Source organism: Tigriopus californicus, chromosome 5 (assembly GCF_007210705.1).
Source record: "Tigriopus californicus strain San Diego chromosome 5, Tcal_SD_v2.1, whole genome shotgun sequence".
In the NCBI taxonomy this organism is placed as follows: domain Eukaryota; kingdom Metazoa; phylum Arthropoda; class Copepoda; order Harpacticoida; family Harpacticidae; genus Tigriopus; species Tigriopus californicus.
Window position 1 is genome coordinate 5,012,755 of NC_081444.1, and position 755 is coordinate 5,013,509.

At 57.1% G+C, this 755-nt stretch overlaps 1 protein-coding gene across 1 annotated transcript in view; it reads right to left on the reverse strand.

Annotated features, from left to right (window-relative positions):
- The window catches only part of LOC131880738 (zinc finger MYM-type protein 4-like), a 10,687-nt gene that overhangs the window by 5,075 nt on the left and 4,857 nt on the right, over positions 1-755 (reverse strand). The window contains exon 5 of the mRNA XM_059227431.1: positions 7-679. Coding sequence (XP_059083414.1) covers positions 7-679 — 673 coding nt within the window. The remainder of the gene's footprint in view (positions 1-6; positions 680-755) is intronic.

The window sequence follows — 755 nt, forward strand, 5'->3', positions numbered from 1 at the left end:
AGTATCTTCTCTTCTGTCCCCCGGGAGCGCCTCTGAAACCCGGGGTTGTCCTGCCTCCGGAAGCTCCACCTGGTCCACCACCCGGTCGCATCATGGGCGGACCCGGTGACACGGCTGGATCGGGAGTGACCAAAGGCAACGGCTTGGGTACAATCTTCCCGCCCTGAATTTCGTTCTCAAAGTCTTCCTGCGGCTCGATGGCCGCCTGATGTCGCCTAGGTGGGGCATCGTCCTGATCGTAATCGCCATCGTCACTGTCGTCCCCGATCGAATCATCGGACATGTCCTCGTCGTCCTTCTTTTCCACCAGAGTTCCAGCCATGGCCAGAAGTTCAGCTTCGAATGGATCGGCGGGCAGTTTGGAGCGGATCTTCTTGATCTGCTTGAGGATTCCGCGCGTGGATCTGCGGGTGGTGGGGATGAACACGGGTACAGGAACGGGCAGGGGGATGGGAATGGGCACGGGATACGGCGTGGTGTACATGTGCATGGGCATAGGCATGAACATGGGACATGCCATAGGTAAGATGGCCGGATAATCGGGCCCTTCCGTCTGTGTTGCCTTGTGACAGGGGTGCGGTCGACATGAGATGCCTTTGGTTTGCATAAATGGCTTCGTCAGGGTGCCTTTGTTCTTCATGACCTTGGGCTCGGGCTGGTGGACCATCGTTTCTTTCACCTGGAACCAAAGAAAATGGGCTGTAATCTTGTCTGATTCGGGGGGGGGGATGACTGCACAAACAAGACGTAAGATC